At 43.2% G+C, this 26,691-nt stretch overlaps 2 protein-coding genes across 18 annotated transcripts in view; both read right to left on the reverse strand.

Moving 5' to 3' along the window:
* Positions 1-2,381: 2,381 nt before the first annotated feature.
* On the reverse strand, positions 2,382-21,703 carry LAMP3 (lysosomal associated membrane protein 3). Of its 2 annotated transcripts, none has more exons than XM_064665980.1 (6): positions 20,401-21,703; positions 15,288-16,027; positions 14,167-14,289; positions 10,967-11,024; positions 8,965-9,132; positions 2,382-6,212 (listed from the first exon to the last, which is right to left on the reverse strand). In XM_064665980.1, the coding sequence occupies exons 1-6, from the start codon at positions 20,444-20,446 to the stop codon at positions 6,073-6,075; spliced, it is 1,275 nt and encodes a 424-aa protein (XP_064522050.1). In that variant the 5' UTR covers positions 20,447-21,703; the 3' UTR covers positions 2,382-6,072. The 2 variants fall into 2 exon arrangements, with proteins under 2 accessions (XP_064522050.1, XP_064522051.1); XM_064665981.1 differs by having other exon boundaries at positions 16,455-21,703.
* A 131-nt stretch (positions 21,704-21,834) lies between these two features.
* MCF2L2 (MCF.2 cell line derived transforming sequence-like 2) overlaps positions 21,835-26,691 on the reverse strand; it is a 163,587-nt gene continuing 158,730 nt past the window's right edge. For 15 of the 16 annotated variants that reach the window (XM_064665941.1, XM_064665937.1, XM_064665950.1 and 12 more), the window contains one exon: positions 21,835-26,229. In XM_064665941.1, the coding sequence (XP_064522011.1) occupies positions 26,129-26,229 (101 nt within the window). In that variant the 3' untranslated portion in view covers positions 21,835-26,128. Of the gene's footprint in view, positions 26,313-26,691 lie in introns of all 16 variants that reach the window. The other variant, XM_064665940.1, reaches the window with a different exon arrangement.

Here is a 26,691-nt window from a genome sequence, read left to right on the forward strand (position 1 = left end):
TGTAGGTTGGATGGACAACATTTTAAATTTTATTGTGGAAGTTTGGCATGTTTTGAAAGCTGCTTTGATTACTAATATGAGTAGTTTTCTCATTATCTTTTTCTCCCATGAGCAGATTGTGTAAACCATTATTTGAAATATGAAATCATTTTCCTTGAGCAGATGAAAAAAATGTCATTCCATGGCAAAATAAATGAGGTTAAACTTTGGCTGGACTCATGATGCATAATCTTCAAAAAATTTTTGTGGTATAGGAAAGCGCCAGCAAACCTGAGATTCAAAACCAAGATCTGTGTGTCTAATAAACACAGATATTCTTCCTCAGATTGGACACTTCCGTTTTTCCCAACAGCCATTTATTTTGGTTTTGCATGTTGGAAATGCAACCTACTCTTTTTTAAAATTGTGAAGAAAAGGTAAGTAAGAAACTGAGCCAATTAGATTATAATTTAATAAAGTATTTGGGATCTACCAACTTCATAGGCAATAACACTTGCAGAAAAAGAGAAATGTAGGTTTTGTGACATTTTGTGGCCGGCTGGGAAAGCCCAGACGCCCATGAAAGCCCCGGAGTGTTATGTTGCTGTGGCTGATAACTTCAGACACACGTGCCCCTGCCTTGTTAGCATGCAATTCTGATGGTTGTGGGAAAGTGTAGCCTGCAAGTGTCTTGTCACCTTAGTCGTGAAGGGTTAACTCCTCAGAAATCTTTCTTTCCTTACTCTTTTTACGTTGCTCAAACTGATGCTTAAATAAATACTCTATATTTTTTTCTAGACACTAGTGATGTAAAGGTTTCTTCAATGAATTCCAAACCTTTGTGCTTCTTGGACACAAGATGGGGGCTTTTTGCCTTCAAACTAAAAATGGTTGACTCTTTCTTCATCTATCACTAAACTTTGCCAAGAAAGAGAATTTTGAGACATCTAGCAGCCCTTGAGGGTCTGCTTCACACACTCCAGTGCCCAGCTTCTAAAACTGACACGAATAAGAAAGGAACCTTGTCCACTAAATAGTTGTAAGCCTGGCACCAAATTTATTATTGTACCAGACTAAGCAAGTGCCAGAGAGCAGAGCAAACTGCCCCTGATCCCCAGGCAGCCCTGCTTTTCTGCTGAGGGACAAATCAAGGGGCTTGTGAAGTTTTCAACTTCTGACCTGTAGCCATAAGTTGTCTATCATGGGGGGATGTGCACTGACATCAGAAATGAGCAGTGAAACATAATTCTGATAGTTTATCACTGAGGGAAGTTACAGTCCCTTTGCTGCCCTCACTGGCACTTCTCCAACAGCCGAGTTCCTCCATCAGCTGCCAGCAGCAGAGATGGGGTTTTCTCCCCCATCTTTACCACATCTTCTGCTTTCCTGCAGTCCATCTACAACCTTTACTTCCTTAGCCATGAAGAGCACGACATGTGAGACTCACTCAGCCATTTCAGAGCCTTACCTTGCTCACCATTGTCCTTGTCCACCCTTCTCTCTCCCAGCCAGCCCAGCTCTAGGATGTGATCCCCCCAACAACAGCCTTAGAGGCATTACAGGAACCTGCACCCCAAACAGGCTCTGGCTGCAGTTGCTCACCAAATGTAGATCTAGAGAGATTTGGTTTGAAGTTCCTCTGAAAAATATTTAAAGATGAAGCTGAAAAATTTTTGAGTGCCCCCTTTTATTGAGAAGTTTACCTCGTGCAGTTATGATATTTTAGGCTGCCTGTTGATATGACAATCAGCAAAATCTCAGCAAAGTCACAAAGAATCATAGACTGGTTTGGGTTGGAAAAGACCTTTAAGGATGATCTTGTCCAGCCTGCCTCCTTTGGGAAATTCCTTCTACCATGATAGTGGCTGCTGAGTTCTCAAGTTTATGTATGGTATTTTCCAAGCTATTTATTTCCTCCAGTTTCCATAACTGCATGCTGAAAGGATGCATTCTCCTCAAAAGACTCTTACCATAATTCATAAGATTATTATCTGTGAAAACAGTTTAAATGTGAAGTAACAAGCATCCATCTCATTTTGCTGTAGGTTGTAGTCTGTGTTTACTGGATCAATAGGAAAGAAGAGATCTGGTTGTATAAAGAAACAGTGAATTCAGCTTCTCTAGAAGTTGTGAGGAGATTAACAGAAAATCATGTAATATTTTCAATGCCTTTTTTTTTTAAATAATGCTGATAAAACAACTATAGAAATGTCAAAGGAGCTGCCCAAGCCACAGAAGAAATATTCATCAAAGTTATGGTTAGGATATAAGCATAACTGTGTCTGTGGTTTGTGACCAGAGCTCATAGGATCCTCCCTGTTTGTTAGCTTGTGCTTGTATTTTAAACAGTTCAAGTGAAACAGCACTCAAAAGATAAATTAATTCCACAGCAATGCACACTCTAATGACTAAATACAACCTTTATTATAGAAACACCAGTAATAGAAAAATAAAGAGCATATCTTACTTCTCATATCAAGTTATTTTTAGCAACCATACATTATAGCAAGCTAAAAGTGATCAACCAAACCACCTTCAGACACTCCAGATGCTGATCTACATCTCCCTTCCTCTTTCAGCTGAATTAACAGCTGTTCCCTCATTTGGACTTGTCCATCAGAGAACAAAAAGGACTGAAAGAAATTAAACCTTGCTTTATAAACTCCTTGGAGATTTGGCTAAGTATGACATCGTCATGCTGATGGGATGTCCTTGTGTCTGCCTTGGGTGTGCAAGAGGCCACGGTGGATGGTCTGGGGTGGGAGCTTTTGGGATGTGGGGATCTGCTCACCTCCTAATTCCTGTGATGGCCCCACTGTCTCCTGACCAGCACATGCATGCACAGAAGTTAAGCTTTGCTGCCCTAGTGCATCATGTCATCCTGATCAGTATCCTCTGGTTCAGGGATGGGTTGATCTGAGTCTGCAGCTGGGGGAAGAAGTGAGCTGGGGCTGCTGAGACCAGCACTGGTCACTCTGGGACCCACTGCAGCCTTGTCCCCTCCCACAGCAGACAAAACTGTGCCCTTCTGCCCACAGTGTGACTATTATGGCCCACCTAGTGTACAACTAGTTTATCATAAGAGCTCTTTTCCTACTGTGCTCTTTTAGGGAGTTTTTGCTCAAAATCTTTCCTCAGACAAGATATTTAAAAGAGCAGGTCTGGCAAGAGCAAGGCCCATTAGCCCTGTAGAGTCTTCCCGATGGGAGGAAGACCTCAAGGCAGCTCCATTAGATAAAAAAGTACCAGCTAAACATCTACCTAAATTCTGGCAGAAAATAAATACAGGCATCAGCTTTTAAAGCTGCACATGGCAGCTCAGGGAGCAGCTGGGCTGTCTAATTCTAATTTAGCATTAAATTTGGAGAGGCAACATTCCCTGTTCTGCTGGTGTGCTGACACACATCCCTGCTGCAGGCTGGCTGTATTTTGTGATCAGGAAGATGTGATGGGATGCAGACTGGGCCAGAGGTGGGAGAAAGGTTGCACTTAGGGGCTGGGATCTCCTGATGCAGTAAGGAATTCTCCAATGGATCTTCTACTACTGTGAAGCACTAACTACATTGGATTAATTTTGCTGCATGTTGGCAGCATTTCCTGGGAGCATCCTGTTGTTTCATCGGTTTGTATCACGTGCACTTCTGTGACATTTAGAGCAAGCCCAGAGTATTATTCATCTAGAAAGGGCTATGCAGCTTCATTAATATAGCAAACAACAGCAATAAAAAGCATAAGAACAAATCTCGTAAACCTGAATCTGAACATTGTTCAATAACACCAGGTTGATTCAGTGTAGAAATAAAAAAAGTCAGGGGAAAAATATTTATCTTGCATCACTGGTAATGCCAGAGGGTGTCACAAGATTAAACATAGAATTAGCAGTCATTAGGAACAGTTTTCTCTCCTCATCCTGATATCAGATTTTAAAAGACTGAATATTAACATAAAGTGATTTTTCAGAACACAACAAGCAAATATTCCATGTCAGCAGAAGAAACACACTACAGATCATGCAACCCAGCAATCCAAAGAACATGTGAAATACGACTTAGCTTTGAGTGGGAGAGGTTTATTGATCACTGGGCAGAACAGCTCAGGGTCAGACCATTCTGAGCTTTAAACTGAATACAGTTAAATCACTGTCTCCCTATTAAAGGTTGGAAAGTTTGGTATCCCATTGCTTGTGCTATTTACCTTATAGACGTACTCTTCTGCCCCTGTGCTCACAGCTGCTTCTGACTTCTCTCTGATGTTTCTCCAAGTGCAAAAGTGCTTCGGAATTGTCTTTATCTTTCTCATTTATTGGTTCATTCGGATTCAAAGGGAATGTTTTTGGAGACTTAATTATTTCTACAGCTACACATTATACTGATTATGGAACAGCATGACCATGTTTCCTACTTCACACAGACCAACATCTTTTAGTAATTCATGGAATGAAAATATTTCCTTTCATTCTCAATTTAAAGAAGTCAATTCACAATCGTTAAATACTAGTAAAATTTCAAAACTGTTTAAAAATACTTAAGGGAAATTAAACTGACAAGATAAAATGACCAGTTTTACCCAGTGAAAATCCAGTGAGGTTGCATCGTCATTCACAACTGCTCAGGATTTGGGCCATTCTTCACTGAAATGAAATTAGCTCATAGCATTTATATTTTGTTTAGATACAGATTAAACTAGCAGTGTATTTTTGCGTATGATTTCAGTCTTTCTTTTGGTTAATGAGTACCATTCCACAGTCCTTTTCCAGGCCAAACTTTTATTAGTAAAATGTAAGCCCTTACCCTGACTCCTTAGGGGGAAGCGTGCTCTTATTTAATGTTATTTTCTCTTTTGCAAATAGTTTTGTATATAATTTCTTATCATTTGGACATCACTGGCTTCAGTGAGCAGATTGTATGGTGTGTGCACATGCATGTATGTGTGTGTGTGTGTGTGCACATTTGCTTTGTAAATCTCCTTTGTAAACAAGGAGCTTTTTCTTTTTACAACAAAGAACATGAGCTGGACTTAATCTCAAAAGCAATTACTACTCTCATGCCTTCATCATCGGTTTAGCAGGAAATAAACTGCAGAGTGTATCAATTAATGTGCTTTAAAGCAACTCCAAATTATTTCCACATGAAAATCCAGCATGCTGGATAACATTCGCTTTTGGACAGAGAGTTTGTCCAAGGGCTGTGCAAGCTTTTAGTTCTTAGAGAAGCCTTGAACATACAATGTCAGTGGATTTCCATTTCTCAGGGACCTTGGGCAGATCTGCCACAATGGTGGTCACTGAATCCCAGGCATTTCCAATGAGTGTGGCATCTTCCCAGATTCAGAGATCCCAGTGCTGCCATCTCAGAAGAGGGGCAGTTACTGGGCTCAGTGGCGGTCACTGTAACAGGTCCATGTCTGAACAGGACATGGGTGGTTCGTGAGCTCTCACAAGACTGTGACATATTCAGCTCCAGAGTAAGAGTCACATATTACCATTGTGTCTTTGCAAAGGGCTTAATAGGAAAAAACCCAAGCACTTAGGAAGTGTAACTCTGTTGTAGGACTGCTGAGAACTTGCTTGTGAATGGAGTCACACTGACACTCTGAGATTTTGGCACACACAGTGTTCCCACAAGGCTTTCACTGAGCTTTAATTTAACAGGGTTGTCTGTACCTCTGGATCTCTGCTTTATTCATTTGAAAGTCATATCACCAGACTTACATATTTTAATAAATCTAAATATTATAATTAACAAACCTGATGGATTTTCTTGGGGATACCAATACTGCTTTAAGCTGTTTCTAGGAATCTGACTTAGGTGGTCTGAATTATCTCCTTTGTTGATAACACAGAGAATTTAGGCTCCTCATTTTGGTCATCTGGGCTACATCTAAATTAGATGCTAAGAATAGCCTTAAGTAGAGGATGTGAGTTGTCTCCTTCCTACCCTAAAGAAACTACTTGCATAAATATTCATTAGATTTAAACACATGGTGTCATCTCACTTAAAAATGCGGCTTCAGGGCAGTGAGGTTGCCAGGCAGAAGCTAAAACTCCCCGTGACTTCTCTGCTTGCTACACCCATTTGGAAGAACAAGGGCACCTCAGATGCGTTCGTATCCTCTATGTGGCTTCCTCCTGGAAATCAGGAAAGTAACAAACACAATGACAAACAGCCCCAGGATACTCAGGCCCACTGCGATGGGAGCTGCTTTGCTGCTTCTGTCAGGAAAACATTCTTCTTCTGAAAGGAAAAGATCAGAGATTGTGTTATAGCAGAACACTGTACCCTGAGACTATACATCTATATTTCAGAAAAGTTAGCAAATACAAGACAGATGTTCTCAAAACGTTTTCTTTTAGTTTTTTCTTTCTTTTTCTGAGCTATATTTTATACATTTTTATCTGTGGTGAACCTTATCTCAAGAAAACCATCCTTGCCCCTTTCACAGTAGTTGCATGCTTCACTAGAGAGTGACTCTACTCCCTCATGTCTGTGGGAATTGTTTTACCACTCAGTGCACACACACACAGCAGGAGCTTTCTTGCTGGTAGCAGATGGGGAGCATCACACCACAAAATGCCAGTCTAAAAATAAAGAGCAAGACACATCCTGCATGGTCAAAAACTGCTTCTCATCTAATCTGCCCAGCAAAGAGGATCAGGCCAGAGAAGGGAGCCCATAGTCCAGCACATCACTAGCACAGCAAGGATCCTCATTAAGTCAGTGTTTCCTAAGAAAAATCAAATTCTGATTATTCTCCCAGTTAATTCAGAATATTTGTGAATCATAGTGTCTGACTCAGGGCATCGTGGTCAGATAAACCCTTCAGTATATCCCAGCTGAGCAGTGAATCCAGTTTATAGACAGGGTATGAGGGAGATCCAACTCCTTCTGCCCTTCTCACTCCCTGTGACTATTCCAAGGCAGGTTTTGACAGCACTCTCAGATAAAAGCCCCTGTTGTTATTCCAGTGACTATGCTGGCACAGATTGTAGCTTGGCTTGGGCTTCTCCACCATGGGAATCTTTACACTGACAGTGGGCAGTTTGCCCAGGGAGCATGTGGAGTACATGACATCATGTCACAGCTCCAGAGCCTCCACATGGCTCTTCCCAAAAGCTGATCCACTTCTTCTCTAATCCACATGGTGATGCCACAAAGTCAAAGGCATCAACACTCTACTAGATGTTGCCTTTTAAAAGCTTTGTCTGGTTAATGTAACCTGTTGTTAAATGAGATTAAAAATATTTGCATTTAAGTATTATAAAAGCCAGAGATGTTTGAATTGGCCATTTTTATTTGGTGAAACCTTGGGCTATGAACTCTAGGAATTGTTTCTGATATGCTGAAGGCACTTCTAAACTTTCCAAACTCTAACAGGCCAAGCTACTGATGTAACACTGCTGCAGTCTGTACAAAATTGTAAGGAACTTGAAACCAGTGACCATTAATGTTTTCTTTTTCTTCCCCTTTTAAAGATAAGCACATCGGGAGCAGCAGAAGTGAAACTATGAGTCTTGAGACACCCAAGGGAGGTGGCTGGTGATGTATTTAGAGCCATTCTTTCAGTGGGGATTTTGTCTATCAAAATCTGCATACACAGCCAAGGTATGTAACAGTTTCATGACTATTTCACAGCCACTGGGGAATTATTTCAGAAGTGAGAACTGGTTGCTCAGCTCTCTGATTAGGAGCAAAACTAATTTAACTTTGTATATGGTATTGGTTAGCAGAGATTAGCCTGATCTTGGAGACAGAGAGAGAACATCTTTCTCAACTCAGTCTCTGCTAGAGGTGAGGCCACACCAAATCCCATAACTGAAATCACTCATTGTACAAAGCTGAATGGGAGTGTAGAGACCAGATGGGATATCATGAGTTGTTCCAGCTCAGTGTTATCCCATGAAAAGATTCTTCACAAGAATGAGAGCATAAATTGGGTTCTCAGTGTGGCTTTTAAAAGGTCTGTATACTAAAAAAGCCCCAAGTGTCATTTCCCATTATATTCCTTTTAGAATGAGAAAAGCAGCCAAAATGGTGACCTAACAGAAGAAGAATTGGTCAAACACAGCCAAAGTGAGTCAAAAGACAAGGAAAAAGGAAAAAGAATACAGGGGCAATATTTTGTAAGCATGCAGAGAGGAAAAGTGTCAGAAAAGGGAGTGGTTTTTTAGTGCATCTGAAGGGCTGGAGAGCTAATCAACCCCTCTGTTCACCTGAGTTCTTGAATGGAAATACCCTGAGAGAAAGTGACAAAAATGAGAAGATGTACAGTTTGAAAGAGACAACAAGGTTCCACCTAGTCCACCTCTCTGATCTGTCTTTTACTAAGAGACCTGGTTGTCTCTTTGTGGTGCTTCTCCAAGAAAAGACAAAGTGCAGAGATGAGCATCACATTTAATTCTGAATCTCTGAGTGTGCTAATTGTGATCCTCCTCAGGAGCACATTTTGTCACTTCTAGACACAGCTGCTCTGAAAGTATCATCCTGCATTCACAAATATCCCTTATTAGTTGGCAGTTCTGCTGCTGCAGCTGTGAGACAACCTGAGTGTCAGGAGCTTTTAAAAATAGCTAAAATATGACTATATTGAGAACAGTGACCTGGGACTGAACTGTAAAGTTGGGGTTTTGGCAGTGCACTGGTGGTGAACACCTCTGCTTGCTCTGGGAGAAAATGGGTGAAGAATAAAATTCTGGCTGTAGAGTTGAACATTTTTCATGAGAAGGTGAAACAGAAGGTACTGAATGCAGGAGGGAAAGATACTTTTCTATCCTCCATAGGTATTAGCACTGTGTTGGAAGTGACTCAGAAAAGGTTGAGAATAGAGCAGCAGGCAGGTTACATTATGTGGGAAGAAATACAAAACTGTGACTGTGCTGTAGCAGGATCACCCCCTGTGTATGGGTATAATTTAGCAGATATATCTATCAGGCTACCAGAGTGCTGACATGTAGATCTTGGAAGGGTGGAAAGGTATCCTTCTACTTACCTTTTCCAAACTGGTTACCAACAATATCAAACGCCTGCAGCTGCATATGAACAAAGAGGATCTGGAAGTTCTTCTCCAAGGTGAAGGTTTGCCTGCTGGCACACTTAAAGGAATTCCCCAGCTTTGTTGTAAACAGCTTCTCATTTAGGGCTGCATAGTAAAACATACCTGGAGGCCAGAAAGAGGCAAATGAGAATTCAACTCACTGTGTTGGAAGCAACAGAGATAAAATGAAGGATCCCCAGTTGCTTTGTCAGAGCAGGAGTCACTGATGTGACTAAAGCATGGATATTTTCCCCATAAAGTATGATTTATATTTTTTCAAGTTTAAGTGAGTGCTTTAAGTATCAATGGGTGACTCAGCTGAGGTTGGGTCTAAAAAAGTGACTAAAATTTCAGGTGCTCCTCCAAATCATATTTCAACAACTTGAGTCTGCAAAGGGGTTAGAATTCTCTCAGGAGCATGCAACTATCTTAGGTCTCCAGCATAGTTATTTCCAAACAAAAAAGAGATACCATCTCTAGCATGGGAGTTTGACATAACTAGTCTGTATTACTTTATGTATTAAATATATTTTTAAATATATTTCAGTGTCACAGTACTTTATGAAAAATATGGCCCAAGTTCCAAGCATGAAAAGATTTTGTGACCTGCTTATATTCTTTATGCACATCCTCCTTTGGAAGCAGATAGGCCAGTTTAAGACAAAATCATCCATATCACCATCTCTGCTTCAGCGTATCTCAACCACATCTTGCCAGCACATCATGTGCAGCATCCTCTTGGTCCTCTTCCGTCAAAATCAGTACACCAGTGTCTGCTGGTACAGTTAATTCAGTCATTTTTATATTAAAAAAGTTAGGGACTTGCTCACTGCAAAAATACTGCAGTGTGAAATGGCAGCATTTGGCAGAGAGGCAGAGAGACATCCAGGGAGAGCAATGTCTCTTGTCAGCACCACTTTGGGGGACACAAAGTATAGCTGAGGATTTTAAAACGTGATTAAATTGATCAGTTTGTATTTGCTGCAATTTGCACTTAGCAATGCACAGGAAAATGATGGTCATTTAGACTGAGAACATTCCTTGGAGACATCCTCTGGATCAGCTTTTCTTTTACTTTCATTCCTATAGATCAGAACAGACTCCACTTGAGTTAATAAAATGTTCATCAGTGAGAATGAAAATAGGCATTGAGCTCAGTGCTACTGGGACACACCTGGTCGAGCTCCTGATTTGTTTTTCTTCCTTCAGGGACAAAAAGTCAATTCAATACTTATGAGTAACAGAGAAGCAACATAATAGTGTCATTATAGATTTGATATATTGGGAAGAATTTGTGCAAAATTAATGTCAGAGAAAATGTGAAGTGATGGCTCAGAATTTTTCTCTCTACCTTAAATGATGTTCCCTTAGCATTTCTTGGGATGTAGCACCTGGGGCAGCTCCTGACCAAATGAAAATCCAATTGCCTGAGAAGAGCACAGACAGAGTCTAGTATTTCAGAATTGTTTGAAGAACTTCAGCCTGGGTTCAGTTCTTATTTTTGCAAAGCCAAAATGTCAAATGTGCCTCCTCTCCATATTGGCCTATCTGAAATCTGTATCTAACTCTTCATTTCTGTGATCCAGGTACTGTATTCATTCACTTTGCTGATTAGATTGGAAAGACACATGCATCTGAAGTCACAGCATTGTTGTGTGTTTGCAGATAAAAATTCTGAGGACTGTTTTGTATCTTAAATTTAGGTTTGAAGTAATCTCTATTCTGAAAGAGATGGGGCAGGGAAAGTTTTTGAGGTCAAAAGGAAAATGTAACAATACTGATGTAACTGCAGCCTGGTCCCTTCTCTTCCATTTTCATACCATAAGGTTTAGATGAATGGCACGTTGAAAGCCAGATAAAACACCTATTTGCAAAAGAAAGTGTTTTAAAGATATGAAAGCTTATCCCACATTCAGTACAGTTTGATATGAAATTAAGACAGTGTAAAATCACTGACCTTCAGAAGATAACTGTATTCTGCTCTCAATGTTACTGACAAAGTAACTTGGAGCTTGCTGCAAAAGAAGATATATCTTTATTAATAATGCATACTCGTATTTGCAGGGAAAAAAGTACAGTTCACCACAGAAAAATGGTCACAATTTCCCAAAGAAGCACATTTCAAAGTATCACCTTCAAGACCCAAAAACCAACTCTTCTGGATGTATTTTTCTTTTTCAAATCTCAGCTACATCACCAGTTCTGCTCAGTTCACTGACACAGGACCATGCAGGTGTCATTTTAAACTAACTGCTCAAACTGGACATTTGTGAGATACTTGTGATAACCAAAAGTAGGAAGAAGTTCAATAAATAGTGTACATTGCAAATTAACAGGCATGACATAAGGCCATTTTACTTCTATTCACTTTCATGCTGAGCCCCTACAGTGCTCTCCTGAGTAATCCTGCACTGAATCCAGCAGTGCTGCCCTGCAGTCTCCCTGTCTGTGGGACCCATCCCACACCTTCAAGAAGTTCTGGGGATCCTTGGAGCCACCGTGTTTTTATGCACAGATGCCCTTCCCATGAGCTCACTGCACAGAGCAGCAGCACTTCTGTGGCCACCACTGGGATGATGATGGGAGAGGTCAACAACAAGCTGAGAGCCAGGAGCTCATTTCATGCTTGTACCACTCATTTCCTATTTTGTCTGCCAACCATGGTCTCTACAAACCAGAACACAACAACCTGGATGTGTAGGGGAGAAATAACTGTTCTTTCCACCCTGCTGACAGTGTTGGTTCTGGCTGGCTTGTTTTCATATGCCTGCAGACTGCTGACATGGAAAGCACCTGGTACAACACAGAGCAAAATTTCCAGCCAGGTGTCCTGCCTGCTTTTGCCCTGAAACTGAGGTGCAGCCTGAATACTGGCCTGCCTTGGTCTATGACAAAGTGAGAGCCAGCCCTGGGAGCTTCTCTCTGGTAGCAGTGTTGGAACATAATGTGAGTCTATATGTAGCAGCCCTACTGCTCAGCTGAATTCAGCTGTGAGCACACAGGGACTGGTGAGTGCAGCTGGTGCATAAATGGCAGCAGACTTATATGTCTCCTGTGCATCCAGTTTAAAAACTGGTAGGATGGAGTAGGAAAATTTAAGAAAGAAATACACCAGAGAAGAGGTTCTCAGCATTATTCCAACTTCAAGGCACAAATAGGTTAAATATGACCATTTTTGGGAGGTAGCACTATGTTCTGTTTAGCCACAGTTAAAAACTTTGCTTGGGGAAAACACCTGCTCCTACTTCACTTCTTGTGGGTGGGTTACACAACTTCTTTATTTCAAGCTCTCCTGGAGGTCCTGGCAGTGGTGAGCACTGAACCAGCCACTCTCCTCTGCCACCCCTGACCCAGCTCCTCTCACATGGGGACAGACAGAAGTGCCACTGCTGCAGCACTCCTGGTTCAAAGCACTGAGGGAGGCTGTGGGGGCCAAACACATAAAAACCAGCAGCAGCATGATTTCTTATTAACCCGAATTTCAAAGCAGTCCAAGCCAAACCCTGCTGTGCTCTTGAGGCTTATCTTTAAGTGAAGGGCAGGTTGTCTAATCCTGTGCCAAACCCACCCTTTTCAGGGCAAGACAGGTCAAGCACCTCCTAAAGGTTACATGATTCTCCTTAGCACTGCTGCAAGCTGGGGCTTTCATGGGTACTTGAATCCCCAGCCTTTCTCTAAGGATTCTTGGAACACCAAAATGCTCCCCTTGATGCAGGAAGCACACATTTAAAGCAAATACTCATGGTCTGAACTGAGCCTTTGTTTAAAAACAGCTCCTTCATTTTTTACCTCACTTTTCCTCTGTAGCTTTTAGAAAACTTTTTGCCATAAACTAAAATTAAGAGGATTATTAATTGAAATATTGTCTCTGTTCAAGAATTAACGACTCACGTGTGGTACAATTTGCTGTTCCCTCTTGGACTGTCTATGAAAATTACTAAGCATTTGTACTTTTCTTAATTATCTTTAATTTGAGCTTGGAGCCAGGCTGTAAGATTGACACTTTGGCTTGATTAATTGAAAGGCTTGGATCAGCAGTGATGGCCAGATGCAGCTCTGGAGCTCCAGGACATGGCCTTGATGCACATTACACTCATCAGAATTTGATGGGATCCAACCCTGTATTCCTCCCTGCCCATTAATCACTTTATACACAATATTAACTTCTGTCTTTAGCCCTGCTGGCATCACCACCCAGCCCTTACAGCCTCCAAAAAAATGTGTGAATTCCTGAGGAAGCAAGAGGATGGCTGCACTCAGGGATTTTCTCCTGTGGCTATAACAGCTGTAGCACTCTTGGTATCTTGTGTTAAAGCCTCACTCACATGCAACGTGGTCCCTGTGGGACCATGGTATCAAGAGACACAATGTCAAAAAGAAAGCTCATTTTCCCACTGTGCAAGCAGGACCTCCCATCTTGTCCGAGTTTCTGTGCCTATTTGGAGGTCTCCCAGGTGTGGTGCATTTCAAATTGCATATTTACAATTTTGTTGTTGGAGTTCACTTGTTTGGAATCTTCCACTCAGAAATTAGATGAAATGAGGCTCCTTCAGCTGTGGATGTGTCATGGCTCCTGGGCACTTCAAACTGCACAGGCTGTCCTTTGAATTTAACCACCCCAGCTGGCTTTTATGGGAAGCAAATGACTAAGGGCAGCTTGAGAGTGAGTCAGAGCTCCGGGCACACACCCCTTGTTCCTGCACAGGGACTCCAGTCCCAAACCCTTTCCCTCTGTACCACTCCAATGCAAACAGCAGACCTGACACTTAACTATGTAAAAAAGAGACTCAGATTTTGCTTGAGGCTATTTGCAGACTTTGTGTTGCTTGATGGGGAGCTTTAACACTGCTCTCTAGCACTTTCTGTCCAAGGATGGCAAGGCACCATGCTTACCCTTCACTGCAGGTATGAACCTTTCCAAACTTAAAGTTCAAACAAACAAGACCTGCTTTGAGCAGGATGTTGGACCAGGTGGTCTCCAAAGGCCTTTTTTAACCTGAACTAATCTGTGGTTCTACCCCTTTAGTAAGGACAGGAGTTATAGTGCCTTATATACAGGTGGAAAACAAGCATGGAGAGAGATGAAATGGGTCAAAGGGAATCTAAGTTATAGCTCCCCAGTCCTAAACACTCCTTCCCTCTACATGCAACAATTACCTTTACAAAAGTGAAGTTCACAAATCCTCCACTGAAAGTTAAGTTCAGCTGAGACTGCACCATCCCACAGCTTCCAGATGTCTGTGTCGCATTGGGGTTGACAATCACAGACTCCATCTGCTCCTGTAGAGAGAAGAGACATTGCAGGGCTGCTGATGAAGAGAAGGGGAACTTTGTAGGAACTCACAGAGATTTATATCTGCTTTGTTTTTTCCCCCCCAGACAGGCTCTGTGTGGCTGAATGAACAGGCCGGTGATGGTGGCAGCCGAATTGCTGCCTGCCAGGGTCGTTCCCCACTCGTAAACCAGCACTGGTGGTTTTCTGACACATCACTGAGCTGTGAAAATATGAAAATATTTGGTTTCTGTTCATTCAGTGGACTGATACGATTCAGAGCAGCATCAGATGAGTACAAATGGTAATTTATAAGGAGGGAGCAGTGGAAACTTGTGCCTGAAGGCAGAGGAAAGATGAAGACAGAAGCAGGCAGGGGTTAGTTTGGCTTCATCCTTTGCTCCACATATCACCCCGACCTCCTCATTAGGTCCTGCACATCATCTTTAGCATCTAACAACCCATACTGCAGTCTGAAAGGAGAGCTCTGCAGCCCTGAATGGAGCTTTGCTCTTTCAGTCTCATCTCAAACACACCTTATGTTATTATAAACATGTCACTGTGGTCTGCTGAGATTAGGAATCATGCTCCCTACCTGGCTTCTGCCAGGATGAGGGATGAAAATTACTTTTAGTGACATTAGATACTCATCTCACCTTAGAAATATCCAGACTCCAAACAAGAATATTTGGATTTGTAATGGGGATGGCTCAAGGCATATGAACTCCAGAGCCTGAGGATGTAACCCCACAAATAATGTTTCAGGCTGATCTACTGCTCTAGTATTGGTTCCACATCACTGAAATCAGAAAGCACATGTATGTCCCCCTGGCATCATCATACAAACCAAATTTCAGCAGCTGAGATGCTGTGGCACATGAAGGGCTTTACTGGCAGCAAGCCACTTATTTTAATCATAGAACTAACTTCTGAAAATGCCTTGGAAAGAAGAATAAATTCCAGCTAATGAAGAAACAGTCATTACAAAGCTCAGCTCCCACCTCACCTTTTGTGTATTTTGACCCATCAGTTGCAGACCCATGACTGCTTTGATGCAGGTCCTGTTCCCACTGGAAATGGTGTATGTGCCAGTGGGGATGGGAGAAGGCCGTGGGGCAGGAGTGGGTCTCACTGTCACCGCAGTAGATGGGATGGCTGTTTGTGTCCCTGGACGGGCGGTTGTTGTGCTGGTCATGGCTGTGGCTGTTGAGTTTCTGGTCGCTGTTGTTTGTTTTCCTGACTGTGTGGTGGCTTTGACCGTCTGCATGGTGGCTGTAGAGGTGGTGGCAGCAGCTGTCACTTGAGTATTTGCTGTTGTGTGGTTTAGGGATGTGTTGATGGCTGTCATTGCTGTGCTCACGTGTGTGGAGGACACAGAGGGGGTGGTTGTGTTCTTCCCTGCAGGTGTGACCCTGTGCATGGCCTGGGTTGTGGCCTGGCCAGCTGCACTGGTGTTGTCTGCTGGTGTCGTGGTGGTGATGGGTGTTCCAGCTCCTGCCTGGGCTGTCGTGTGCTGGCCTAGAGCTGCTGTTTCCTGGTGCTGCTCTGTTGTCTGCACAGTTGTTCTCTGGCTCGTGGGTGTTGTTTCAAGAGAGACTGTGCTGTTAAAGTGAACTGTGGTGCTTTGATGGGGTGAGGAATGATAAAGGGAAAGTGGCTGAGCAGAAGTAGCCATATGGTGGAAGGACGTGGTTTCTGGAGACAGTTCAACCCTCGAGGCCACTTCAGCAAGGCAGGAGGAAAATGCTGCAAAGAAACTAAAGTCAGTAGTCTGGAAACCTTTACCTTTAACACTTCTGTTGATCCCCACAACAAAACTGCACTGTTTTGTTATCAAATGGGTGATGTGACGTGATTTTATTCTTCATTTGGCTCCAGTCATGACAGGAGAGTGAAGGTAGACAGCCTGTAAGACTATCCATAACTTGTCACCACTCCCCCAAGTTTCACACCTCTGAATATACCCATTGCAGTGGCAGCACACTGGCTCCCAGCTCTCCACACACTGAAGAAGCCAGAGGACACCAGAGGTGTGAGCAGACCGTGCACAATCCTCAGGCAGCACAAGAGTTCCCTGCAGGCAGTAGTACAGCAGGATTCGCTGGAAGTAAATTATTGAGGTCTAAGGAAGATGAAGAGGATGTTACAGGCAAAGGGGTTGTTGGTTACTTACTAACAAAGTAAAGGGAGAGGGAACGTGTGTGTGAAGGCAGAGCAATGGTCTTACAGTGATTCACAATAGTCTGGGAAACCAGTCTGGGACACAGGGAAATTCCAGATATTTATTTATGGTTTTGTTGTAGCCATGTCAGCTTGAACCCTGAAGCCCTTCCTCCTGGAAGAACCCACAGAAACACCATCCCTCTTAGTGATGGGCTTTCAGCAATGAGGAACAATTTCAGGGTACAGCATCCAGGGGCATTTTGGACCACACTAGAAAATAGTCACAGCACTAAAATTACACTTCCCTCTAATAACATTTACAGAAAAATGTCCCTTGCTGAAGTGAAAAAAAAAAAAAAAATCTGGCTCCTAAATATAAATAAAGAAGTGAACAAAAAATGGGAAAGTACATTGTAGGATAGAAGAATGTCACAACTCTTCTGCTTGAATCTTTGATTGTGAGCATGCAACAAGACTCTGGAAAGGCAAGGTCAAGCTAAAAGAAAACATAACTCAATGACTGACATATTCCTTGATGTGCATGGAGCTTCAGCTGTTGTTAAATGCTTTACTGCCTAAATTAGCTGGAGGACAGAGATGCATTCTAGTTTGGAGACCGAAGGGACACAGAATTCCAAGACAGGCCATATTCCTGGCAGTACAGCTCCACAGGATGCCACAGCATGTTGCCTGAGTTTATTGTACACTGGTTCTTTCAAAGAAACTTCTCATGAACTGGTGTCAAAGTTTGTGGCAGGCAGGTTGCTGAGATTTGGCTTTTGAAATAGGTTAAGGCCAAAAGCACATTCAGAGTGAAAATTGCTGAAATCTCAAAGGTTCTTCCTTTTATTTATTTTCATTCATCATGAAGAACAGAGGTCTTCAATAATAGGTGAATTCACAAAATCTCACCATTTTAGGAGACATATAAACTAAATAAGAATAATAAACCCTATTGGGTTTTGAATCGAATTTAAGACAAAAGTCAAAGAAACAAGAGCAGATGTATAGATCTTAACCCACACTACAATTTTCCCTTAAAAATGACTATGACTGAGAAGAGCAGAAGTGCATATACTCATATTCCTAAAACTTGTGCTGTACAGGATACACTTGACTGTGAGTGTAGCTTGTTACATCAAAGAAGTGCAATTTGAGACAGTTGAAAAACCTCAAAAAATATTGTGATTTTTATCAAAATGAACATAAAAATGTGTAATTAATATGATACCTTAGTTCATTTTCTCACTTTCCTCTAGACTTTACCACAGAGCTGAAAAGCAGATAACTGATTTCCTCTGTGTGCCAGTGGAAAGTCAGAGCAGTTGCCGTAAACCAACTCTGGGTAGGTGCATCTGAGTGTATCAGCATGATAAAAACAAGAAAGAAGAAGTTGCAATTTTCACTCTTTCTTCCCCATAAGACTGTGAAACAACCCATATTTAAATTTACACAAGTCTTAAATAAAGTCAGTACTTATTAGTTGTTAGTTCATAGGTTGGTTTTGATTACTGACCAGATAACACTTTACAGATGTGGAGAGAAATATTATTTAACTGACATTGGAATACCACCCATAGCTTTTAAATGAAACTTTGTTATCCCCAAAAGGTAATTTCAACCAAACAATTTTTCATTATTCAGCCTGACAGGGTCACTGAGGGGTAAGGCCAGAAATGTCTTTGGGGTGGCCCGTGGCTCTTGCTCAATGGGTGACCTACCAGACCACTCCTCCGGGCTCTCCCAAGTATTTTGGAGTTTCTGTCAGTGCATGGCCATGCTGCTAAACCCCTTGGCTTGGACTGTCTTCTCAGAAGGTATTTGGCCATGGGAGCTCCCAGGGATGGGTAAGGATTGCTCTCCGTTTGCACCTCATGGTCTTGGCTCTTTTCTGGTGGCTGTTGGAGGTAGGTCAGTAGCTCTGCTGTGTGAGGGGGAGGTGGGCACATGGGGTCCTTGACCTGCCCTCCAGCTAAGGCCAGAAAGGCTTCCCTGTGTCTCCCTCAGCACTGCCACGTTCCTCTTGGGGAGCTTGCATAGCTCAGCAAAGGAGCCGCCTGCAGAGCTCTCACCACCACAGCCTCTCCCATGGCTCTGCCACAAAATGGGAACAGAACAAATGCTGCAGAACAACAAGAAATGGCAGCTCTGCACCCCACCTGCCCCCCCCTTAGTCTTCTTTTTTTTCCTCCCATGAAGCCAACTCAAAACTTCATACAAGCAACATTTTGAGGGCTGCAAGAGTCCAGGGGTGTATCTTCCTAAAGAAAGCAGCTGCAATCCCTCATCTTACTTCAGCATCAAAGCTGTATGTCACACATGCTGAGGGCTGTGTTTGAGTCCAGGCAGCCTCCATGCAAAGCTCCCAAACAAAACTCTCAGGAACCGATCAGGGCAGGTCTCAGAAATTCACTGTTCCCAGTCTGAGCCTGGAGATCCCGTTTTCATGCTTTGGTGACACGTTTCAGTCATAAGGAATGTCACCGCTCTGCTCCCAGGCATTATGGTGGGAAGGGCAGTGCTCAGTGCCATGATTTGGCTGGGACATTTCTCAGCTTGCCATCTTGCAACAGGGTGGGTGATAGAAACTCTTACTGAGGATTTTTTCCCCTTTTCATCTAACCACACTCATGCTGTTCAGCTGCCCAGTGGGTTCGTTCCGCTTTCTGCTGCCAGAAGAAATGCTCATGTTTAGCTGACTGATTCCATGTGGACACAAAACCTGACCCAGCTCCTGTAATCACTGAAAACACTCTCACCATCTCTAGCTGCTTTGGTTTGCTTTGAGGAATTGAAAAAGCACCAAGATTTTCTGAGAGGTTTCAGTACTGTCATAGCTTCCCACCCATCTGACCTTTATTCCTTAAACTCTAATTATGTTTAATTCCCTGTCTGCACAGGAAGACTTGGCTTTGGGACATTAATAAAACATCACAACAAATCATTAAAGGAAAGATCAAAAATGGATAAGGAGCTGAGGAAACAAGTTCTTTCTGGTCAAAAGTGGTTGCTGACCGCTGAGTTATTAGTGTTACTTCTCAGTCTGATCTTGCCCTCCTTTCATATGTATGTTTTGGGGCTACTTCAGCAGACTCTGGCTATGAAGCAGGCGTGGGAATGCAGAGAGATACAGCAGGAGCTGCACATGGTTGAGTCCCTGGGCAGTTTCCCCGTTCATGCGCTGGGAGGAGGACGGGGATTGTTACTGGTGTGATCCCTGTGTGCCGACGGCAAAACCCACCACAGAAGTGCAGTGTCCCAACAGCAAGCTCAAACCCCCTCAGCCATTACACAGATTAAATCACGCTCTGTCCTTCCTCACAGGGCAAATTCTGTACTGCTGCAGGCGTTGAGGGGTGACTTCAAGCACTGCGAGATGTCCTTGGTCTGGCCGGCTCCACAGATTTTCACAGAGCAGCATTAAGGGTCAAACAGTGACTCTGATGTGGTTTGTCATTAAGTTAAACCCCAGGCTGTGGGCTCTCCAAGCCCCCTGCCTCACTCCTGCTTTCCAGAAGCAGGAGCTTCTGCATCTTGCAATGCAAACGAATTAATGACTAGAGCAATGCTTCCTAAGTTTTTTCTTTCCTCCTTGTCTCACTCAAGATTTTCAGTCAGTTCTGCTGGTCTGGAAACTATTTTTTTTTAAGAAAAGCAAGGCCAAAAAAGTCTGCTTCTCACACTACTTTAAGCTGACTCCTTCACAGAGTCAGAGTTTATGTCACCACATAGTGCAAGGAAAAATACAGAGGAAAACATCCAACTAAATCTATAACAGCTGCAATTCACTGTACTTATGGTTATTTCTTAGCAGTGAGACTTCACTAAAAGCACCCTTAGTGCTAGCAACAAAACTGTTCAAAGTTTTCAGTCTTTTAGGTGCTGTCCTGACTGCCAGGAAACAGAACTGGCATAATCTGTCTGATTTCTCAGATAGAAATGGAGATGTTACTCACCACAGCCAAAGGTCAGCAGGATGAGCTGCCGTACACTCCTCCCCATGGCCAGCACGGCTGCAGGTGGGAGAGATGCTGCTTCTCACCGTGGAGCAGGCGGAGAGAAAATCAAGATTTCCTGGGGACTGAAAAGTTTCACTTGATGCAGGGAGTGCTCAGTCACATGGCTGGGAAGGAGGTGGAGAGGGAGGGGGAGGCCAGTGCTTCTTGTCTGTAAACTACCACAGAAGGAAATAAATGATGGTTAGGAAAGAAAGCGAAAACAGAAGTGAGTGCTGGGCTGGCTGGGGGGATACAGGCTCACACTCTGCAGCTGAAATGTGAGGCTCTGCAAGGCCAGGTCAAAAGATCCCTCCAGTTCTGATAACCTGGTGCAGACTGCACCAGCAGAGGGTCACAGCTCGTAAATCAGTACCTCCCCTGTATTCTTTACAAAAGTATTTTTCTTTAGGGCCACACTCCTTTTATGTTAAGGCACAGAAGGGAGAGGTGTGACCTCAAGCCGTCTCCACAGAGCACCTGCTAAGAGCGAGACAGGGCAGAGCAGAGCCCCAGATGGGCTCTTGTCTCAGGTGGGGACCGTCAGCAGCCTTTGCTGGCTCCAAGGCCTGGGCTTGTAGAAGGTGGATCAGCTGGGCTCACCCTTAGTGATGTATCCAAACACACTCCTCAGCAAATGGCAACACCTCACCTCTGTCCCACGAAGTGCCTCCTGCAGACCATGCCAGGCTGGGCCAGGAGCTGCACAGGCAGGTCCCAGCCTGCCGAGCCGCACACAGGGATCTGCAACAGGAGAGCGTCGCTCCTGCTCACCCCCACGGCTGCATTCCCAGCCCTGGGCTGCTGCCATGGGGACTGCTGGGTGGGGGGGACAAAGGCATCTGCTGTGCTCCTGATTTCTCTTTTTCTCATACCAATACTGCACTGCAATAGCATGATAGGGTCAATGACTTGAAAATTCAAGTGAGGTGAAGTTTGCTCCCAGAAATCTGGAAGCTGACTGAAATTAGTCCCAGATTATTTTGCTCAATTTGAATTGTGTTTCTGCATTCTTATTTTTACCTGTTTGCCTTTCTGCATGATCCACAGCATGTATTTGGGTCAATTACTGCTCCCTAATAAACATTGGTAGCCAAAGGGATGCAGATATCTCGGGGGTAACTATAATAAAGCCATCCTACAACTTCCTCTGAGCTATGTGAACTTACCCAAAAAGTCCTAGGGATTCAGGAACATGACTAAAGGAGATGGGTAAAGGGAAAAAAAACCAAAGGCTGTGCCTTTTGTGACGTGTGTTGGGCAAATTAAAGTTATACTGAACAGGTATGAGGATTTTTTCAGCTGTGATGGTATGCCTTTACTAATATGCATTTATTTTGAATAGGAAAAACCTCATTTGACTTGTTGCTTCATATAGAGACATCAACCACAGGGTTTTGTACTAGTTATAATTTTTATAAATTTCAAACAAAGTGTGGTTCTACACAGGTCAGAATGGCCTAATTACAGGAAGTTCATTTGCACACTTTTTTCTTGTAATAAATTCATACATTCTGTCTTGACTGGAAAAAAGGACAGGTAATTCTGTGCTCTTTCCCTGTCTGATTATCTCTCATCAGTCACAATATACAAATACATCATTATCAACACCATGGAAATCATGTAAGAAAAACAAACTGTACCAATTCTCAGCTGGGGAGAGGAAATCTTAGCAGCTATTTCAGCTCCAGCTGCAAGAAGAAATACACATTTTGGCTCTTTTTTCTTCTTATTCTTATATATTTCTAATCATATATATATTTGAAGTCTTTGAGTATATTTTTGGAAAGGAAGCACATGGCCTTTCTCATACCCAATCCTGTTTGAAATATCAAGAGTCTAAGAAAATCATAGATAATAAAATGGCTTTTCATAAGACACACACACAGAGCTTTGCTGTCACTGGCAAGAAGAGCCAGAGCTCAGACGTGGTGGTTTGGCTGCAGCTGTTTATGATCAAGACAACGACCATTGGTGTGATTCTCCACCCTGTGGGGCTCAAGGTGAGAGGAAAGGATGAGCCCTGATTAAATGTTAACCTGGTTTACTAAAATCAAGACTTGTGTGTCATGGCAACTGCCCGTCTCTTTGCCGCTGGTGAGGAAGGACTGTGCTGCCCACCTGCAGCTGCCTGAGCAGAGGGCAGTTCTGAGGATGTGAAGTTCCTGCAAGTTTCACAGAAGAGCAGCAGAGCAGAGGGGACCCTGAGCCCGGAGGGCAGGGCTCACCAGCACAGCCCCAGAGAGCAGAGCAGGCAGCTGGCACGGACTCACTGGTCCAGCAGCAAGGGCACTGCTCAGCCACAAGTGCTGCTACAGCCCAGATTTACCTGGGATCTTGTGTCTTCTACAACCAAAACTTAGTGGCAGCTGTTACTTTTAAATTACTTTCTGGTCACTATATAATCTCCAAACAACACTGAAATGAAATCCATATTTGAAAACTATGATTTTTAGGTGTGTCTACCTGAAAAGGACAGTGTCAAAGGCCTACATACAAAGTGTATTTAACATAGGCATTAGTCTTGCTGGACATTACCAAATCATAATCTAGACTGTACATGGAAAGCCATTCCCTTAATTATCACCTTGCTTGACAGAAATACACTAATTAAAAGACTATCCTGTCTACCCTTTAAAAACAAAACAAAACAAAAAGTCATCAAACCCCATTTTGTCTCATCAGCAAAGCCAGAGGGTTACTTTTTATGGGCTGCTCCTGGACTTGTCAGCAGCCTGATCTGCCCCTGAACTTTGTTCTTTCTCAAATCAAACCCTGTCTCCCTGACAGAGGGCCTGGTCACTGCCCAGCAGCAGCTGCCAGGGCTGCTGTGTGCTCTGGGTTTGGAACGTGGAGACAGAAACAGGGAGCTGCCTCTGGCTCACCAGCACTGCTGGAGGGTTAAAGACACAATTAATAGTTGTGGGCTCCCTGCTCAGGTTCAGTGTGTCTGAGTAGCTGTGGCACAGTCAGCTCCCAAGGAGCAGAGTGCTGTGCCACTGCTGAGTGGCAGTGGGGCAGAGAGTTACCTGTCATCCTCAGGACACTTGTGGAGCAGGAGTGACTCAAACTTTGGTCTAGCAGGATAAAACATTTTTTTAGGGAAAAAAAAATGTTTTCAAAAGCAAAGTAGGGAGGAGAATTGTGATAATCCAGCCCATACCTTTGCAGTTGTCACAATGAGATGGTGAGCTGGGAGAGGAGACATTTCATCAGCAATCCTCTTCCCTGCTCCAGCTCTAGGCTGCTCCACAGGGTGCTGCCACTGGCACTCATGGAGGGCACAGTGGGACATATGGGGTTCAAAGCTTCGCTTTCCCCTGAAGGGTCCCCAGTTTTTGCATACATGGTAAAATTTAGCATCATAATTCAACAGGAGGGAAATTCAATAGCTCCCATTTTACAGGAGGGTATTGCAGGGATATAGGGGATATAGGACTTGCACACTGTCACCCTGCTCACAGCAGAGATAGGAAAGGGACTGGCAGTATCTGATTTCTCATCCTCAGATCAAACAGAGACTTCTCACTGCCATTTCATCATAAGAATGAGATTCCTCAAAGAGAAAACTCCAAAGTACAGGTTTTCATCATTCCATCTCTCAGCAATGTCACAAATCTTCATTTTGGCAGTTTCATATACCCAGGATAACCCTTCTCCATCTCTCTCTCCCTCACACAAAAGCTTACTGTACTTATTAACATGCAATCAATGCTCCCTACCCTTCCCTCTCCTATGCTTAGGGCAGGAGTAGACAGCAGCACTGCAAAAATTACTGAAACCAAAATGGACTCATTTTAGGGAGAGGATAAAGGAATTGCACTACAAGAAAACATCACCACATGTTTCATTCCTGAAAGGAATGAATTCTTCCCTTAAGACGCTGAGAACTACTGTAGACCAAGAGGATGCATGTTCCTGAGAGCCTATGTGTCATTTCTGAGGTAAATGACCAGCACAAAACAGGTAAGCTCCACTCTCTATACAACAAAATCATTTTCCAAAAAGATACAGAACTCTCAGGTCCTTTAGTTGTGAACAGAAAATGTCCAAAATCACAGGGATCAGATATGGAGGGTTAGAAGAGCCATGGGAATTAATCACCTCAGTGCAAATCATAATCAAGCAATGGCTTCACAGGCAAAAAAAAATCTGAATAAGCCTTTACCTACTCGAATGGGACTATCTACCTGTGTCACAGCTATCCTGACTCACACACTAAGATATTTGCAACACCAGCCTCCACTGAGACAAAAAGAAAAACATTCAGGTCCCTGCAAAGGTGATAGCCGAGGTGAGACAGACACCTACTGTTTTGCTCAGAGCCTCAGTTAGTAAAGAGTGGGTTTTGGTTTTGCTTCATCTCCATTTTTAGTGCTTTCGTCCCCTTTGTTATTTACATAAAGCACCACTGAGGGTTCAACAAAACATCCCTAAGAGTGAAAGCCACTCACTCACTCTTGAGCTTCTTCTAGGGTCATTTTTACCAGATTGATCTTTACCTGTTTGCAAACCTAGTCAATACTTATCTTTACTACAGTATTAGCAGCTTTTGTGGGACCTAAGACCCAATTACCATCAAAATGCCTTCATGCCTTAACAGCTGCTCTAAATGAGCTAATGGCTTGTATAGGAATAATAACATCTCTAATCACTTTATATTATACATTACATCCTTATGTGGCAGAGATTTGGTACAGTCCTTTAATCAAATGTCCTGGAAAGAAGTATTTAACAACAACACTTTATCCACTCTAATGCTCACTGCCTATTTGCAATGCTTAAGTATATTCCAAATGGGGGGTGAAATGTATCTACTCATAGCCCAGCACACAAGGAAAGCATGCAGTCTACCCAAACATGTGACAGTAAATGGCATTCAATTGAATTCTTGGCACCAAATGCAAAGAGTTGTGATCCAGCAACCAGGACTGCAGAGGGGGCAGAGGAATGACTTAGATTGTAAAAACAGTTCAAAATGTTCTTTGTCACAGTAGCTGTTACACATCTTTACTTCCCTGCTAAGCCCTGCACCTCCGTGTCAGCCAGGAGCTGCCACCTGCATCATTCCAAGCTGTGGAATGCTGTGTGCAGCAGTGCCATCGCGAGGGAGTCACGTCACTGCTGCGCGGAGCCTCTCTGATGGTCCCAGTCAGAAGGTTCCTTTCCCCAGCCACCCTAAAATTGGATGTTTTTGGTGTTGACCATAGCAAAAAGGGCACGTTTGTGATGACGTATCAGCTGGAATTAAGGAGGACAGGGAAGGCACAGCCAGAGGCAAGCAAATGGAAAAACGTCCAGGTGAGCAAGAACTCGTAACCATCCCGTGCCCCGTGCAGTGACGTGGTGGTCAAGCAAAGTTGCCAAAAGGTGCGTGCATAGAAACTCTTCAGCTCTGCTGTCGACCTAATTTAGGCCACATCTTCTGAAACAGTTTGATAACCAATGCAAGAAGCATTTTTCTCCTCTAACACTGAAGGTAGGTTTGATGTTTTCTGGATGTTTAATGCTCCTTTCAACTTTGTTTTTTCCAGCTTGCCAGGTGGACAGCACAGTTCTCATCTGTTCATGGTGATAAAGTTTTAGTGAATTGTGAACCTCAGAGCTTGTGAGAAAGGCAACTTTGATCCAGTGTCCACCCAAAATAAAGACAGATGGATGGGGTCCTGAGGAAGGCTGGTCCTGCTGTTCAGCTGCCAGCCCTCTGTTCTGCTGGGAAGCTTTTGGCCACCTCACTTTCCTTTGTGTCTGACTCTACTGAGGCTGTACTGCAGGAATCGTTGTACATGTCTGAAAAGGAGGACATGGGCATTGTCACTACAATATGTCTATAGGATTTTCCATCTACAGTCTTGAGGTTCTTTGTTAAAAGCCTGAAATAAAATAAAACACAAATAATCACAGTTCCACTGTTCTCCTAATTCCTTCACTAAAGGCAAGGGAGGCTCTTTTGGCATATAATGAACTGTAATGTGTGTGTGGTTTTGTTTTTCTTTTGAAGCATTAGACATGCCAAAGAAATGAGAGCTATAGTTGGGCACTGAGGGTGAAGACAGAACTGACCTGCTGTGGAGGTGAAGGAGCAGCACTAAACTCCCCTTAAACCACAGCAAAGAATCCTGAGGTTTAAAAAGGTTTCCTCCACTTTAACAAACTGACCAAAGAAAAAAAAATCAAGAGAGACCAGTAACTCAGAATAAAGTGCTGGTAACTCTCTTTCGCAGGTCCCCAGGGAATGGCTCTGCCAGATTT

This window comes from Pseudopipra pipra, chromosome 10 (genome assembly GCF_036250125.1).
Source record: "Pseudopipra pipra isolate bDixPip1 chromosome 10, bDixPip1.hap1, whole genome shotgun sequence".
Lineage (NCBI taxonomy): Eukaryota > Metazoa > Chordata > Aves > Passeriformes > Pipridae > Pseudopipra > Pseudopipra pipra.